Raw genomic sequence first — 15917 nt, 5'->3', positions numbered from 1 at the left:
AGCTGAGAAGAAAACACATACCTCCTGAGTGAGGTACTCCCGTGTTGAATAGCTGAGGATTGGCTGCAGGCCGTGATTATCCAGGGGCATTGCTGGATCCAGACTGAAATTCATAGCTACCTGGATGAGTGAGAGCTTATCTCGAAACTCATGCTCTTCCTGCCGAGGAACAAAAAAAACCCACGTCAAATTGCGACTCATGTTATGCTTTTAAAAGACTGCAACAATCGATCGCTGGCACAAGTAAGGGAGCTGAAAGTGCAGCAGTCAGGGCACAAAGAGGAGCTGACCAAGCCAAGATAAAGCAGGAACAGATGACTGCTGCAACTTGTCTTGTCCAGCAGTCAGGAAGGAGATGCCATCACGTACCCGCAGGTAGACCTTCAGGTCTTGGCAGATTTCGCCACGCCCGTTGTTGATGATCACCTTGTCCTGGAAGAGAGGCTGGCGAGAATCGAGAAACAGCACCCGCTTGATCGCCCCTTTCTGCTTCAGGCTGTCCAATTCCAACTCCACCTTGAAACCTTCAGAAAGAACAGAACAGTCAAGAGTCAATGTGAGGTTGTGAAGCCAAAGAAGTGGCAGGTGGGAGAAGGGGCTAGACAAGGAATGAGGGAGGAAAGGACAGATCTGCATCAGTGGGCTGGCCGGAGGGAGTGAAAGTGACAGCAGCAAAAAGGGCAGCTTGAGTGGAGTGGCTTCCCTTTTGGGCAATCAAATGTTACAGCGAGCAGGGACACCCATACACAGAGGATCAATTTCACACACAAACCCTCAGCACTGACCCTCTGACACTGTAGCACTCCCTCAGTACTGACCCTCTGGCAGTGTAGCACTCCCTCAGTACTGACCTTCTGACAGTGTGACACTCCCTCAGTACTGACCCTCTAACAGTGCCCACTCCCTCAGCACTGACCCTCCGACAGTGCGGCACTCCCTCAGCACCGACCATCCGACAGTGCAGCGCTCCATCAGTACTGACCCTCCGACAGTGCCCGCTCCCTCAGCACTGACCCTCCGACAGTGCCCACTCCCTCAGCACTGACCCTCCGACAGTGCCCACTCCCTCAGCACTGACCCTCTGACAGTATGACACTCCCTCAGTACTGACCCTCCGACAGTGCCCACTCCCTCAGCACTGACCCTCCGACAGTGCCCACTCCCTCAGCACTGACCCTCTGACAGTATGACACTCCCTCAGCACTGACCCTCCGACAGTGCAGCACTCCCACAGCACTGACCGTCTGACAGTGCAGCGCTCCCTCAGCACTGACCCTCCGACAGTGCGGCACTCCCTCAGGACTGACCCTCCGACAGTGCGGCACTCCCTCAGCACTGACCCCTCCGACAGTGCCCACTCCCTCAGTACTGGCCCTCTGACAGTGCGACACTCCCTCAGTACTGACCCTCTGACAGTGTGACACTGCCTCAGCACTGACCCTCTGACAGTGCAACACTGCCTTCGCACTGACCCTCTGACAGTGCCCACTCCCTCACGTGACAACACTGTCACTTTAAGAGGTTATTTTGTCCTTTTTTCTGGAGAGGTTGTAGGCAGATACGTGAACTGTCTCTAAGAAAGTAAACAATTTGTGAGGCCTTGGGTTTTTTTTAAGTTGAAACAAAGAAAGCAGACTGGGTGTGGCCAGCTCTCAAAGGCCAGACTTTCTTGTTTTTTTCAGTTTTTAGGTTTATTTTTACGCAGAATCTATTGGGGTCTCAAAGTAATTGGAATTTCAGTGAAATGTCTCATAGATCTTCCTTTCTCTGAATTTCTTCTTGATGTTTTCCTCCTGGATGGGAGAACTGCATGTGAGAATCTGTGTCTGAATTTATCTCTTTTTTTGCCAAGGGTTGTGTTTTATGGGATGTCACTAAATTGGAACAGTTAGACTGTAATAATTACTGTGTCTATTATTCAGTTAAGCTTTCCAATAGAGTTGTTATTCTAACTTCCTCTTTCTTTGGTTGTATTTTAACTACAGTGTTTAAATAAATTGTGCTTTGTTTAACATTGAGCAGTTTGACCAATTGCATTGCATCTGTAAGTGGCACTTCACATCTACCTTTAAGGCAAGAAAAAGTTAGGGTCTAGGCTACGTTCTTAAAGTATATCGGGGGGGGTCTGGTCTGGTCCGTTACACTCAGTACTGACCCTCCGACAGTGCTCAGGGTGTGTTCACCTTGGTGGACGTTCTCTGGTCTCTGTATTAGATTGAGTGCATTGTCCAGTAATGCACAGCTTATCAGTTATTAGTCAGTTGTAGAAATGTGCATAAAATGCATTTACGTAGCACCGCACTGACTATTCTGGCCTGAATACAAAAATGGTTATTTACAGGATTGCATCACTCTGTGGAGCCTTTTACCCATTCGCTGTTTTGAATCGAGCCTCATTGTCTGGTTCCAGTACTCACCAATCCACTGAGGCACATGTTTCCCAGAGGCACTGAGGCAAAAACTGACATTGATGCTGTGAAAGAGAGGAAAGAGCTCTGTTAACATAGCACCCATCACAGCCAGAAGAACAAGTCCGAGTGCTTTACACCCAATCTTTGTGAAGTGCAGTCACTTGTTGTCATGTAGGAAACACAGCAGCCATTTTGTGCACAGCAAACTCCCACAAACAGCAGTTTGAGACTAACCTGGGCATCATTTGTAGTGATGTAGATTGATGGAGAACATTTGTCTTTATGCCGTTCTGGGATGTGGGTATTACTGGCAAGGCCATCCCTAAATGCCCTTGCACTGAGTGGCACTCTGCAATACTCTATGCCGCCAATTGTCTTCAAACTGGTCAAATAAAGGTGTTTGATGTCTCCCTGAGAAGTCAGACAGACTTAACCCCTTAGAGACAGCAGTGAATGCTAACCCTTTGAGGCAATTATGAAGGCCTAGCTCAGCCTGACCTTCAGAGCCTTCACCCTGGCCTCTGGGTCCCAGAGGTGGCCCGCTGTTTCCAACAACTGGCATTCCAGAACATTCTGAGTGACAAGCACGCCCATCGGTCATGAAGCCTCCATGAGTTGAGCAGCCAGACAAAACATTCATTTTTGTCAACAAATGACGACGTCGGTCAGCCTCTGAGGGGCATGGACTTGCAGCCCAGGGGTACTGATCGTGGGCATGTGGGCGGTGGGAGAAAGGCTGCCAAGGTGCTTGGTCAGATATAGGACATAAAACACGGTCTGACCAGAGCCTTATCCAGCCTCAGCAGGCCCTTGTATTCTCTTGAACTGAATGCTAACATTGCATTTGCCTTCCGAACTGCCAACTGAACCAGAGTTAACCTTAAGAGGACTCCCAAGTCTCTCTGTGTGTCAGATTACCCCAAGAGAAGCTCTTCCCCATTGAGGAAATAGTCTGTGCCTCTAATGTTCCTACCAATGTGCATAACCTTGCACTTTCCCACATTTTGTTCCATCTGCTGCTTCTTTGCCCACTGTCCCAGCCTGTCCAAGTCCTTCTGCAGCCTCCCCACTTCCTCAATACTGCCCTGTCCCTCCACCTATCTCTGTGCCCTCCGTTCCACGTAACTTTACTGCCCACACCCTGGAGACTCAATCTCAAATCCCACCCCCCTCGCCAGTGCTTTCCAACCTCAGCTCAACAAAATTCCACATCTGCCAGTACCCCCACCCTGCCCTTGGCTCTAACCAAATGGGTGAGAGCTCTCTTGAAGTGGGACTTCTTGCCCCTCCCACCACCATCCACATGACTACTTACTTTCCCTCCTGTCGCTGTGCCCTTCCAATTGGTCCCTCCACCCAAAGTTCTAGCTCCGATCCAAGTAACACACCATGGGTTCCAGCTGGAACCCCCAGAAAGACCCATTGATGGCCTACAGTCCAGCCAATGAGGCACACTTTTGGAAGTGCAGCCACTGCTGTGGTGGACAAAAGTAAGCATCCAGTTCATGCACAGTGAGATCCCAGAAATCAGAATGAGATAAACTCCGAATCATCTCTCTTTCTGGGTGTGGTGTTGACTGAGGGATAAATATTGGCAAGGACTGGACAACTCCCCTCTTCTTGCTCAAATAGTGTACCCAGATCGTGTATGTCCATAGAGAGAGCAGGCACGGGTGCTGGTTGAACTTCTCAGCTGAAAGATGGGTGAAAATCCTTCTGACCATTCCAAAGTACATCTTGACGATAACTTGCAGGCCCTGTCAGAAATTGCTCACTTGCAATGTCACTGGGGATGTGGTGGAGGTTGAAATGAGAGGTGTCACAAAAAAATTGAGGAACAATCCTGATCGGCAAGAATGACATACATACCACGTAACCTGAATGTCAGTGCCATTTATGGTACACCCCTTCTCCTCAGGGTTGAAGACTGGAGGGCTTACTTTCAAACTGGCACTTGCCCGGACAATCGGCCTGGCCCTAGGACCAAGAGACATGAGATCAGTTCCTGCTGGAATTGTTGCTATGGGAACAAAGGCCAGCAAACAGATTGCCACAGTCCGTGAGATAAGAGACAGCCAATGCTGAGAGGTTAAAGGATTCAAACTTGAACTGAAACTTCAGGGAAACACATCATACAGATAGGGAAAACCCTCTGGTCATCTCCAAAAGTGCCCGATCCAATGAAAATCACAAAGAGCTATTCCCAGACAACTGAATAACTCGGGGAAGCTCCCAAATCAGATGTGGAACTCAGAGTGCCAATGGATGCCAATTACGACCATGTGAAACAGGTCAATGATTTGTGTCATGAAAGTGATTACAAATAGCGGAAGAGAACAATGACAGTGGAACTGGGCAGGGTGCCTCACATTCCTACCTGTAAACAACAGCCTGGTCAACACCGAATGCCCCAACAATCACATCTGCAAAAAAAAACAGAAATTTAACAGCAGGAAACAAGGAGTACAATACATTCCCCTTTTACCCAGTCCCAGACTGTGAAAGGACAGTGTGCTAACACACTGTAACACCCAGTCCCAGAGTGTGAAAGGACAGTGCGATAACACACTGTACAACCCAGTCCCAGAGTGTGAAAGGACAGTGCGATAACACACTGTAACACCCAGTCCCAGAGTGTGAAAGGACAGTGCGATAACACACTGTACAACCCAGTCCCAGAGTGTGAAAGGACAGTGCGATAACACACTGTAACACCCAGTCCCAGAGTGTGAAAGGACAGTGCGATAACACATTGTACCACCCAGTCCCAGAGTGTGAAAGGACAGTGCGATAACACACTGTAACACCCAGTCCCAGAGTGTGAAAGGACAGTGTGCTAACACACTGTAACACCCAGTCCCAGAGTGTGAAAGGACACTGCGATAACACACTGTAAAACCCAGTGCCACAGTGAGAAATGACAGTGCGATAACACACCATAACACACTGTCCCAGAGTGTGAAAGGACACTGCGATAACACACTGTAAAACCCAATGCCAGAGTGAGAAATGACAGTGCAATAACACACTGTACCACCCAGTCCCAGAGTGTGAAAGGACAGTGCAATATCACACTGTAAAACCCAGTCCCAGAGTGTGAAGGGACAGTGCGATAACACACGGTAACACCCAGTCCCAGAGTGTGAAAGGACAGTCGATAACACACTGTAACACCCAGTCCCAGAGTGTGAAAGGACAGTGTGCTAACACACTGTAACACCCAGTCCCAGAGTGTGAAAGGACACTGCGATAACACACTGTAAAACCCAGCGCCAGAATGAGAAATGACAGTGCGATAACACACCATAACACACTGTCCCAGAGTGTGAAAGGGCAGTGCGATAACACACTGTAACACCCAGTCCCAGAGTGTGAAAGGACAGTGCGATAACACACTGTACCACCCAGTCCCAGAGTGTGAAAGGACAGTGCGATAACACACTGTAACACCCAATCCCAGAGTGTGAAAGGGCAGTGCGATAACACACTGTAACACCCAATCCCAGAGTGTGAAAGGGCAGTGCGATAACACACTGTACCACCCAGTCCCAGAGTGTGAAAGGACAGTGCGATAACACACTGTAACACCCAGTCCCAGAGTGTGAAAGGACAGTGTGCTAACACACTGTAACACCCAGTCCCAGAGTGTGAAAGGACACTGCGATAACACACTGTAAAACCCAGCGCCAGAATGAGAAATGACAGTGCGATAACACACCATAACACACTGTCCCAGAGTGTGAAAGGGCAGTGCGATAACACACTGTAACACCCAGTCCCAGAGTGTGAAAGGACAGTGCGATAACACACTGTACCACCCAGTCCCAGAGTTTGAAAGGACAGTGCGATAACACACTGTAACACCCAGTCCCAGAGTGTGAAAGGGCAGTGCGATAACACACTGTACCACCCAGTCCCAGAGTGTGAAAGGACAGTGCGATAACACACTGTACCACCCAGGCACAGATTGGGGAATTGTGACAGCAGTTCTCAGAAAGCACAGATCAACTTGTCCAATTCTGGAGATGGCACAGCATCCAGTTACAACTGCCCGGAGCTTTCTGATTGCCTGGGATGCTGGGATATGCCAACAATTAGACTGCCTGTGTTCAGCTGAAATGGTCGGTGCCTCACTGACCTGCACTCTCACAGTGTTCGCCTGGTTACTGTCCTACACCACCTGACAGGTCAGCCTGCCTCAACTCTTCCTGCCTCTGTCTGTACACCTCCTCACCAGCACTACCCTGGTGCCTCTACTTGCTGCAGAATTGCCTCACTCACACCATCTCCCATACCGGGCACAGCTCAGTTTGCATCCCTGTATCTGAGGAAGGATCTACTTGCATTGGATTTGGGACAATGACCAGATTTGGATCTCTGGGACAGAGGAGCAGAAATAGGCTATTCAGCCCATCGAGTCTGCTCTGCCATTCAATGAGGTTTTTGCTGATGTTAACGTCAACTCCACTTTCCTACCTTTTCACCATTCCCTTCCTGATCGAAAATCTGCCTCATCCTTGACTATACTGAATGACCCAGCCTCGACAGCCCTCTGTGATAAAGAATTGCGTAGATTTACTACACTCTGACAGAAGAAATTCCTCCTCCACTCTGTCTGAAATGGGCAACCCCTTATTTTGAGATTATATCGTCTGGTCCTAGACTCTCCCACAAAGGGAAACAACCTCTCCACATCTCCCCTGTCAAGACTCCTCAGAATATTAAATGTCAACGATCCACAAAGATGATTCTAGAACAGGGAGAAAATGACAGACTGAAGAGTCCAGGACACATTTTCTCTCAAACTGAGCCTTCGCACGAGTGGCCAGTTTGAGGTCTTTGTAATTTTGAAGATGTGTAATGGGATAATTTCCACTTGCGGCAGCAACTGGAACTCTGGGTATTTCACATCTGGGAGTGGGTGAGGGAGGCAGGGAATTGGATAACCACCGGAAGGGTCACCAAATTGCAGCGTTACAAGGAAGTTTAGGGCAGGGGGACAGGATGATATGCTCTTGCAGAGAGCTGGCATTGACCTTGCAGGTTGAATGGCCTCTTTGCTGTGCTGTAACCATTCTGAGGCTGTATAAATTGAAGATGGTCAATAATGAAGCATTCAAATCTCACACTCAGATGCACTGTTCATAAGGCCTGCCAATGTCATACACTGCCCTGCCTGCTCCAAACTGTCGGGAAAACTTCTTACCTGGGTACCCATTCATATCAAGATCCGTTGCTCCCCGGGCTGCGAATCCAAAGCTAGCTGGCATACTGGTGGTGGTGGCCCACATGCCCACCAGGATTTGGGACGGGGTACTGTTGAGGCCATCAGGCCGCCCATTGTAGATGTAGACCAGGCCCTGGCTCTTGTCACCGGCATAAGGGGCACCAACAGCCACATCTGTGGGCAGAAGAAGAGTGGTCAACCCAATGCCAGCAACCGCCAGCTTCCAGGTGCTTTCTGTCACTCATTCCCTCTCTCTCAAAGGCACTGCCCATCTCTTATTCACACTCTCTCTCTCACACACACTCTCGTTCTCTCTCTCTCACACACACACACACGCACGCACGCACGCACACTCTCCCACCACCCCCCCCACACACACACACGCACACTCTCACACACATACTCTCACATGCACACACTCACTCTCACATACATAAAGACACACATACACTCTCTCTGTCTCTCACATTCACATATACACGCAATTTGTGTGAGCGTGTGTGTACAAGTGATCTGTTGTACTTCTTAAGGGACAATCTATTTTTCTTTTGGGACTTTAAGCTGGTCAATTAAAGTTGTGTACTGCTATATAACTAACGTATCAAGGGAAATTTGCAACTTAAAGTTCTTGTTGGAATGTGTAGTACATGTGAGTTACATGGGAATATGTTACTTTGCAGAGCAGTGACATGAATATTTTGTGATACAGTGTGGCACTAGGAAAACAGCCTAAAACCAGCCGAAAGGTTAGTCCAACTAGAGACCTGAGTGCAATGCACTCAGAGACATTCATACAGGTTTGCAAGCAAGAAGCAGCTCTCCCGCCTCACTGTCTCTTTTAGGTCTCCTTGTCTGAGGAAGGATGTTCTAGCGATGGAGGGGGTACAGCGAAGGTTTACCAGACTGATTCCTGAGAATGGCAAGACTGATGTATGAAGAGAGGCTGGATTTATTAGGATTATATTCACTGGAGTTTAGAAAAATGATGGGGGGGATCTGATAGAAACCTGTAAAATTCTAACAGAACGAGACAGGGTCAATGCAGGAAGAATGTTCTGGATGACTGGGTGAGTCTAGGACCAGGGGATCACAGTCTAAAGGTAAGGGGTAGGCCATTTAGGACAGAGATGAGGAGAAATATCTTCACCCAGAGAGTGGGGGGCTTGTGGAATTCTCTGCAACAGAAAGTGGTTGGTGTTGAAACACAGAATGTTTTTAAGAAGGAATTAGATATAGTTCTTCGAGCTAAAAGGTTCTAAGTGCATGGGAAGAAAGCGGAAACAGGGAACTGAGTTGGATGTTCAGTCATGATCAAATTGAATGGGGTAGCAGGCTTGAAGGGCTGAACAGCCTACTCCGGCTCCTATTTTCTATGTGAAAAAGACAAGAACAAACCGCGAGATTCTAAAGAAAGAAATCGAAAACAATATTTAGGTCTAACGGGCAATTTACACCACAGAATACATTGTGCTCTCTTGTTTCTCTCTATTCTTTTTATTTTTAATGATGTTCCTCATTGTGGTTTCAACCTTGATTTTCAGAATTTTCTTGTCTATATTTTTCCAACCATGCTATATGGTGGCATGGTGGCTCAGCAGTTAGCACTGCTGCCTCACGGCACCAGGGACCTGGGTTCGATTCCAGCCTCGGGTGACTGTGTGAAGTTTGCACATTCTCCTCATGTCTGCATGGGTTTCCTCCGGGTGCTCCGGTTTCCTCCCACAGTCCAAAGGTGTGCAGGGTAGGGTGGATTGGCCATGGGAAATTGTCCCATAGTGCTCAGGGCTGAAAAACAAAGTTGCTGGAAAAGCTCAGTAAGTCTGGCAGCATCTGTGGAGGAGAAAAAAAAGAGTTAAGGTTTTGGGTCCAGTGACCCTTCTTCAGAACAGTTCTGAGGAAGGGTCACCAGATCCAAAACATTACCTCTGTTTTCTCTTTCACAGATGCTGCCAGACCTGCTGAGCTTTTCCAGCAACTTTGTTTTGTTCCTGATTTATAGCATCCGCAGTTCTTTTGGTTCTTATTTAGTGTTCAGGGATGTGTAGATTAGGTAGATTATTGGGGGATGCTCTGATGGTCAGTGTGGGCGTGTTGGGCTGAAGGGCCTGTTTCCACACCATACCATGGTTCTATGGTATGTGTCAAACTGTCTTTTTTTTTGATAATAAAATGTGAGGCTGGATGAACACAGCAGGCCAAGCAGCATCTCAGGAGCACAAAAGCTGACGTTTCGGGCCTAGACCCTTCATCAGAGAGGGTCTAGGCCCGAAACGTCAGCTTTTGTGCTCCTGAGATGCTGCTTGGCCTGCTGTGTTCATCCAGCCTCACATTTTATTATCTTGGAATTCTCCAGCATCTGCAGTTCCCATTATCTCTGTCTTTTTTTTTGGTCTGTTTTATTTGTGAATGAATGTGCGGGTGCTTGACATCTGTAAAGCAGGACAGCTTAAGTCACGTAACAGGAAATGAGCTATCCGCATGCAGATGGCCTCAAGGCCCTCCGCTTCTTCCTGTCCCCCAGGCCCGACCAGTCCCCCTCCACCGACACCCTCATCCGCCTAGCCGAACTCGTCCTCACCCTCAACAACTTCTCTTTCGATTCCTCCCACTTCCTACAGACTAAGGGGGTGGCCATGGGCACCCGCATGGGCCCCAGCTATGCCTGCCTCTTTGTAGGTTACGTGGAACAGTCCCTCTTCCGCACCTACACAGGCCCCAAACCCCACCTCTTCCTCCGGTACATTGATGACTGCATCGGCGCCGCCTCTTGCTCCCCAGAGGAGCTCGAACAGTTCATCCACTTCACCAACACCTTCCACCCCAACCTTCAGTTCACCTGGGCCATCTCCAGCACATCCCTCACCTTCCTGGACCTCTCAGTCTCCATCTCAGGCAACCAGCTTGTAACTGATGTCCATTTCAAGCCCACCGACTCCCACAGCTACCTAGAGTACACCTCCTCCCAACCACCCTCCTGCAAAAATTCCATCCCCTATTCCCAATTCCTCCGCCTGCGCCGCATCTGCTCCCACGATAAGACATTCCACTCCTGCACATCCCAGATGTCCAAGTTCTTCCAGGACCGCAACTTTCCCCCCACAGTGATCGAGAACGCCCTCGACTGCGTCTCCCGTATTTCCCGCAACATGTCCCTCACACCCCGCCCCCGCCACAACCGCCCAACGAGGATCCCCCTCGTTCTCACACACCACCCCACCAACCTCCGGATACAACGCATCATCCTCCGACACTTCCGCCATCTACAATCCGACCCCACCACCCAAGACATTTTTCCATCCGCACCCCTGTCTGCTTTCCAGAGAGACCACTCTCTCCATGACTCCCTTGTTCGCTCCACACTGCCCTCCAACCCCACCACACCCGGCACCTTCCCCTGCAACCGCAGGAAATGCTACACTTGCCCCCACACCTCCCCCCTCACCCCCATCCCAGGCCCCAAGGTGACATTCCACATTAAGCAGAGGTTCACCTGCACATCTGCCAATGTGGTATACTGCATCCACTGTACCCGGTGTGGCTTCCTCTACATTGGGGAAACCAAGCGGAGGCTTGGAGACCGCTTTGCAGAACACCTCCGCTCAGTTTGCAACAAACTACTGCACCTCCCAGTCGCAAACCATTTCCACTCCCCCTCCCATTCTTTAGCGGACATGTCCATCATGGGCCTCCTGCAGTGCCACAATGATGCCACCCGAAGGTTGCAGGAACAGCAACTCATATTCCGCCTGGGAACCCTGCAGCCTAATGGTATCAATGTGGACTTCACCAGTTTCAAAATCTCCCCTTCCCCAACTGCATCCCTAAACCAGCCCAGTTCATCCCCTCCCCCCACTGCACCACACAACCAGCCCAGCTCTTCCCCTCCACCCACTGCATCCCAAAACCAGTCCAACCTGTCTCTGCCTCCCTAACCTGTTCTTCCTCTCACCCATCCCTTCCTCCCACCCCAAGCTGCACCCCCATCTACCTACTAACCTCATCCCACCTCCTTGACCTGTCCGTTTTCCCTGGACTGACCTATCCCCTCCCTACCTCCCCACCTATACTCTCTCCACCTATCTTCTTTTCTCTCCATCTTCGGTCTGCCTCCCCCTCTCTCCCTATTTATTCCAGAACCCTCACCCCATCCCTCTCTCTGATGAAGGGTCTAGGCCCGAAACGTCAGCTTTTGTGCTCCTGAGATGCTGCTGGGCCTGCTGTGTTCATCCAGCCTCACATTTTGTTATCCTTTCTTATGCTATTTTTTTAAAGAATAAGTTTGTCCACAATAAACAGCTCTTCTCTGTCAATGACAAAACCTGGTGTGAGTTACATTCATTCTAGTAGTCGGCCAGGCAAATCGATCACAGTGCTTTAAACTGGGGCATTATGCATTAAAGGCTGCATGTGAAATAGTGCTCATGATGACCAGTTAGCCGCAAGTGAGTGAATGAGGATGAACATTCAGGTGCTGCCTGGCCTGCTGTGTTCCTCCAGCTCCACACTGTGTTGTCTGACTCCAGCATCTCGAGTTCTTGCTATCGCTGAACTTTCAGAGTCCGAGTTCAATTCTGCTCTGGGAGTACAGCACAACTTACCATTGAATCCATCCTGATCCAGGTCTCCTAACACTGCGACTGATGTTCCGTAGCGACCGTAGATATCTGTACCCGTCAGGTTCTGACGGATGTTGTACTCCAACAGCCCAGTCTGCAAATAAATGTAGACCCGACCAACCTCTTGCAGCCTGCCGCCGGACTCTCGCTCCATATACATTGGGGCCCCGACCAAAACATCGTCCAGCCTGTGAAAGCAGCACTACCGTGAATCCCTGCAGAAGGGGGACGGGAGCTGGGAGGCTAATCATTAATGACTGACAACGTTATCATTGAAGGAACTCGTTTGCAACAGCCTGACCACTTCAAATGACTTCTTTTATGCTTTTTTGGATGTGGGCAGCACTAGCAATGCCTAGACTGGTTGCCCATCTCTAACTGCCCCTTGAACTGAGTGGCTTATCCATTTCAGAGAGTGGAGTTAACCACATTGGCTGTGGGTCTGGAATCACATATAGGCCCAGATCGGGTAAGGATGGCAGACTTCCTACCCTAGAGTAGCAGAAAAATCGAGAATGCCACAGTCACTATTACTGAGACTGGCTTTCAGTTCTTTGTTTTGTCAACTGTACTGAAATAGCACCAGCTGTGGTGGTGGGATTTGAACGCTTTGCCCCAGAACACTAACCTGGGGTCCCTGGATTACTTGTCCACTGCCTCCCTTCCCCCAGTTCACTAGGCAGTAGTTAGGGAGAGAGACTGGAGGTGAAAGGATTGAGAATGGGAGACGGCAAACTGAAAGTAATGGAAGCCCATGTGACGTGAGCAGAGAGTGGTTCAGGTCTGGACCGCCTGTCAATCTATTGGGCCTGGCTTCGGCTGAGGCTTTCACCAGAGAGTGAAGCTGTTACTGGAAAAGGATGGGCCTGCAGGATTACGGGAGAAAGCAGGGAAGAGAGGGCCCAGTGAGTCGCTGTTTAGAGAGCTGGGCCAGGTACAATGATTTGAATGGCCTCCCTTTGGCACACGAACATTTCACTGCTGAGGCCTGGAGGAGGGGAGAGGCATCTAAAGCACTGCCCGATGGAAGCTTGCTGACATCTCAGGAAGGGGAGGCCTGTAAATTAGGAGCCCACATTCCTCGTCCCGAAACAGGACACCAAGCATGTGGGCAGTCCAGTGTTTAATTGGAAAAGGCTGCCGGCCTGTTTCGGAGTATCCTTTTCCCCGCCCCCAACTTCCCTCAAACCCACCCACTCTTCCTCTCTCTCCCCCCACCCACTGATAGACTGCAGAACACACCAACACATGCTCGAATGATTAAGAGAGGAAATCAGACTTGGTAGGTATTTGAACAATCACTTCCTCTGAAAAGCAGCCTGGAGGAGTGAACTCACCCATCATTGTTAATGTCAGTCACTGCTACAGCATAGCCAAAGTACGAAGCCATCTGGAAAGAATGAACAAAGTGTTTCAGGGAGCAGCAATGGGTTTTTCTGGCCTGCTGTGTGACTGCTCCCAATCGCTCAAACAGCTAAACCCTTTCAATAAGATACCAAATCCGCTGAGACACACAAACCCCCTCACACCAGCTTCCTCTGGGCGCAGAGCACCAAAAGCAAGGCTGCCCAGGAACTATGCCCAGGCCTGCAGTTGCAGCAAGAACCAACAGAACTGCACAAAACTGACATCAGTGCTCAATGGTGATAATGGGAACTGCAGATGCTGGAGAATCCAAGATAATAAAATGTGAGGCTGGATGAACACAGCAGGCCCAGCAGCATCTCAGGAGCACAAAAGCTGACGTTTCGGGCCTAGACCCTTCGTCAGAGAGGGGGATGGGGTGAGGGTTCTGGAATAAATAGGGAGAGGGGGGAGGCGGACCGAAGATGGAGAGAAAAGAAGATAGGTGGAGAGGAGAGTATAGGTGGGGAGGTAGGGAGGGGATAGGTCAGTCCAGGGAAGACGGACAGGTCAAGGAGGTGGGATGAGGTTAGTAGGTAGGAGATGGACGTGCGGCTTGGGGTGGGAGGAAGGGCTGGGTGAGAGGAAGAACAGGTTAGGGAGGCAGAGACAGGTGTGGGGGATGAGGGGACCACGGCTTTCCCCCCACAGTGGTCAAGAACGCCCTTGACCGCGTCTCCCGCATTTCCCGCAACACATCCCTCACACCCCGCCCCAGCCACAACCGCCCCAAGAGGATCCCCCTCGTTCTCACACACCACCCCACCAACCTCTGGATACAACGCATCATCCTCCGACACTTCCGCCATCTACAATCCAAACCCACCACCCAAGACATTTTTCCATCCCCACCCCTGTCTGCTTTCCGGAGAGACCACTCTCTCCGTGACTCCCTTGTTCGCTCCACACTGCCCTCCAACCCCACCACACCCGGCACCTTCCCCTGCAACCGCAGGAAATGCTACACTTGCCCCCACACCTCCTCCCTCACCCCTATCCCAGGCCCCAAGATGACATTCCACATTAAGCAGAGGTTCACCTGCACATCTGCCAATGTGGTATACTGCATCCACTGTACCCGGTGTGGCTTCCTCTATATTGGGGAAACCTAGCGGAGGCTTGGGGACCGCTTTGCAGAACACCTCCGCTCGGTTCGCAACAAACAACTGCACCTCCCAGTCGCAAACCATTTCCACTCCCCCTCCCATTCTCTTGATGACATGTCCATCATGGGCCTCCTGCAGTGCCACAATGATGCCACCCGAAGGTTGCAGGAACAGCAACTCATATTCCGCTTGGGAACCCTGCAGCCCAATGGTATCAATGTGGACTTCACAAGCTTCAAAATCTCCCCTTCCCCCACTGCATCCCAAAACCAGCCCAGTTCATCCCCTCCCCCCACTGCACCACACAACCAGCCCAGCTCCCCACCCACTGCATCCCAAAACCAGTCCAACCTGTCTCTGCCTCCCTAACCTGTTCTTCCTCTCACCCATCCCTTCCTCCCACCCCAAGCCGCACCCCCAGCTACCTACTAACCTCATCCCACCTCCTTGACCTGTCTGTCTTCCCTGGACTGACCTATCCCCTCCCTACCTCCCCACCTACACCCTCTCCACCTATCTTCTTTACTCTCCATCTTCGGTCCGCCTCCCCCTCTCTCCCTATTTATTCCAGTTCCCTCCCCCCATCCCCCTCTCTGATGAAGGGTCTAGGCCCGAAACGTCAGCTTTTGTGCTCCTGAGATGCTGCTTGGCCTGCTGTGTTCATCCAGCCTCACATTTTATTATCAGTGCTCAATGGTGATGGGTGCAATTCTTCCTCGTCACTGCTTCTCTCAGTTACATTCCCCACTCCTAACCCATTTCAGGCTTACTTTGCGAAATAGAACACACAAGAATGCAACAATTAGGAGAAGGTGATGACCATTCGGCCCTTGAGCCTGCTCCACTGTTCAATATGAACCTGGCTGATCTTGCATCTTCAACGCCACTTTCCTGCCCACTCCCCCATCCCTCGATTCAGTGAGGGAACAAAACTCTTTACTGATTGCAGCCTTCAAAATATTCAACAAAGGATCATCCACCTCTCCTTTGGGGGAGGGGAATCCTACAATTCACAGCCCCCGGCCACCAAGTCAAGGCATGTCTCCGGAATTCACTCTGAAATGACCACCCCTTATCCTGAGCCTGTTCACCTGCCTTCTAGATTCCCCAGCCAGGGCAATAACCTCTCAGTACTGACCCCATGAAAACACTT

The 15917-nt window shown here is 50.3% G+C and overlaps 1 protein-coding gene across 2 annotated transcripts in view; it reads right to left on the bottom strand.

Annotated features, from left to right (window-relative positions):
- LOC125448182 (integrin alpha-5-like) overlaps nucleotides 1–15917 on the bottom strand; it is a 143978-nt gene that overhangs the window by 26592 nt on the left and 101469 nt on the right. For both annotated transcript variants that reach the window (XR_007246666.2, XM_048523279.2), the window contains exons 11-18: nucleotides 13592–13644; nucleotides 12237–12442; nucleotides 7618–7812; nucleotides 4789–4834; nucleotides 4281–4388; nucleotides 2418–2473; nucleotides 370–524; nucleotides 22–159 (exon numbers count right to left, since the gene is read on the bottom strand). Coding sequence is in view for 1 of the 2 variants with exons in the window: in XM_048523279.2 (XP_048379236.1) it covers nucleotides 22–159; nucleotides 370–524; nucleotides 2418–2473; nucleotides 4281–4388; nucleotides 4789–4834; nucleotides 7618–7812; nucleotides 12237–12442; nucleotides 13592–13644 (957 nt within the window). In the remaining variant the exon portion in view is untranslated. The remainder of the gene's footprint in view (nucleotides 1–21; nucleotides 160–369; nucleotides 525–2417; nucleotides 2474–4280; nucleotides 4389–4788; nucleotides 4835–7617; nucleotides 7813–12236; nucleotides 12443–13591; nucleotides 13645–15917) is intronic.

This window comes from Stegostoma tigrinum, unplaced genomic scaffold, assembly GCF_030684315.1.
Source record: "Stegostoma tigrinum isolate sSteTig4 unplaced genomic scaffold, sSteTig4.hap1 scaffold_178, whole genome shotgun sequence".
Taxonomy (NCBI): Eukaryota; Metazoa; Chordata; class Chondrichthyes; order Orectolobiformes; family Stegostomatidae; genus Stegostoma; species Stegostoma tigrinum.
This window is presented reverse-complemented; position numbering and strand designations above follow the sequence as displayed.